The following is a 2500-nucleotide window of genomic DNA, read 5'->3' on the forward strand; positions in this document are numbered from 1 at the left end:
AAAATGCTTCTATTTGGTAGCAGGACGTCTCATCATTGCTGATTTGAAACAAAATATCATCTTACGCTTTAGGGATTTGTGAGAACCTCAATCTGAGTTGATTATTAGCTTCTGAACAGCAGTAAAGGAATTTTGTGAGACATTAGTGAGGTGGGTGAACTGAACTATGCCATCTAATTGGTCTCATAATTGTCCAATAAACTTTCCTGTAAATGTGACTGATGGAATTATGCTAATTACCTAAAGGGATTGCATAACTGATGGAAGAAGTAACCACATTATTTGGGATCTGATGTATTAAGAAACCTTGTAAACTCTTTTATTGCCAGGGACACAGAAGCCTTTGTCTCTTTAATGAGTGTAACGTGGTGAAGCTCCTTGATCTCATGTAAAATTTATAGGAATTCTAACAACCAAGAGCAATTTCCATTGGAAACTCATATAAATGGAGTAAGAAAAGCTGGTACCACAAACACCAACCCCTAACTTTTCTTAAACATGTGCAATCGTGAGATCGGTGAATGCTTTCTTCAGAACTAATATTCACTCCTACCTCACAGCCCTGTCGACGATGACTTCCCTCAAAGGGTCCGAACTCCTCCCCGACCTCCAGGCTCCTCTTGCTCCAGATGCCCAGGCTGCCAGCTGAAACGCTCGACTTACGCAGCTCGAAGTCTGGGGGCAAAGATGGCGCTGCCTCCTCATCGTCCAGGTACACGGGTGTGTGGAAGGAGGTGGTGAAGCAAGAAGAGTCCACTGGGGAGCTTCTTTCGCATAGTACACTCGATGAGTGGACGCTGTTAGAGGTGATTAATGGGATGGGGTCTCCGTCGGACGCTCTCCCGGCTTCCTCCAGGACATCAGAGGGGAAAAGTGGGAAGTCACCTTCATCACCTGTAGAGGATGAGATCATTTTTAACAATTATGCCTCCAGGATTGCTGGGTTTGGGACATTGGGTCAAAGATGCCTGTCGGTTTGGTGAGTGCAAGTTAAAAACACGTGTAAAGAAACAAAAGGTGATAAGGATTATATTCGTTAGGAGATAGGCCTCTGGATTAGGGCCATGCAGACAACCCACCCACGTACACTTGTATCTCTGCCAACTTGGCAAGTACTACAGTTTGTCCATGAGTGCTAAGTGCTAACTCAGTGTGGCCACATATGGGAAAATATACATAGCTCCAAACAAAGGTATTTGACCACCAGTTAAACAAACACAGGGAAGAGGAAAGTGGTTAGTGTCTGTAATAACAGTGTGAGCGACTAGCCGAGAATGGGCCTGTTGATTGTGTCCTCTTGGTACACCCTGTCAGACACCTCCTAAGGAGCCAGAGCCAAATGTTTGGCAAGGGAATTCCCAACGGGAAGATTGAATTGCCTTGAGTGTTGTCTGCATTGTGTGGCTCCCAACACTCATACTTCCTTTTTTTTTTTTTAAACATTTTCCATCCATCCCTAGTGATGGGGAATCAGAGCAAAAACAGACGTTTCAGCCAGCGAGGTTAATTGAGAATGGAGAAAAGAGGACATTGTCTGTGACCTATAACCCTTTCCTTGGTTTGGAAAGGAAGAGTAGCATGTGGCTGATGAGAGTGTTTTGTTACTGTGTTTGAGTTACTGTCCCCACTGGAGCTCCTGTGATTACTGTCCTGACTCATGATATCTAGTCAGCGAGAGATCAGAGCCATTGCAAAACTGCGAGATGAACATCTGTACATCTCATTAGCTTGACCAGTAGTTATATACTAGCATCAACGGAGGCTAATTGATTATTATTACACTAACTAAAGCTAATTTCGCTGTCTCAGGGTGACTAAAGACAGCTGACGACAAAGTTCTGGCAGTGTCAGAAATTTTCAGTAATCTGCGAGTGCGAGCGTTAAGACGAAGCTTGTCTAAAAACCACCAATAGGAGGACAGCTTAGGATTATATTAAACTCATGCAACACCATAGTGGCAATGGTGAAATGTAAACAAATCATGCTAATGGACAGAAGAAATTACGTCCAGCTCAGTTTGGCGAATGGTTTTGTTTACGTGACCCTCTATCGTGCTTATTGTTGGTGTAAGCAGAACTCAGGCCAGTCATTTTCTTTAATCACAGGGCTAGCATTAGGTAGGATTTTCATCATATAATCTGACAGGAAGAAGACACATTATAACACAGTCTGTTATAGAATTCAACCAAGATTTTATTGGGATCATCTTGTACAGTGTGACAAGTACTAATCGTACAGTCTACACCAGCTTAACACACTTGGAGCTAACCTACTGCGCGTAGGCCAGAGTGGAGCTAGCCTGCTGTGGCTAGTACGCTGTGGCTAACAGGATGTGACAGGTAGTGGTGAGTGCTAATGAGGAGTGGGCACATCCTCCTGTCTCCCTACATTCCAGTGTCACAGCAGGGCAGTTAGCCTACACACACACACACACACACACACACACACACAGACACACTTGCCTAGCTTTCCAGCAACAGCTGAGAGCAGGTCAGGAACT

The 2500-nt window shown here is 44.2% G+C and overlaps 1 protein-coding gene across 8 annotated transcripts in view; it reads right to left on the reverse strand.

Moving 5' to 3' along the window:
- mecom (MDS1 and EVI1 complex locus) overlaps window positions 1-2500 on the reverse strand; it is a 150245-nt gene that overhangs the window by 92469 nt on the left and 55276 nt on the right. For all 8 annotated transcript variants that reach the window (XM_034310746.2, XM_034310747.2, XM_034310744.2 and 5 more), the window contains exon 2: window positions 554-894. In XM_034310746.2, the coding sequence (XP_034166637.2) occupies window positions 554-894 (341 nt within the window). The remainder of the gene's footprint in view (window positions 1-553; window positions 895-2500) is intronic.

The sequence above is a fragment of the Pangasianodon hypophthalmus genome, chromosome 14 (genome assembly GCF_027358585.1).
Source record: "Pangasianodon hypophthalmus isolate fPanHyp1 chromosome 14, fPanHyp1.pri, whole genome shotgun sequence".
Taxonomy (NCBI): domain Eukaryota; kingdom Metazoa; phylum Chordata; class Actinopteri; order Siluriformes; family Pangasiidae; genus Pangasianodon; species Pangasianodon hypophthalmus.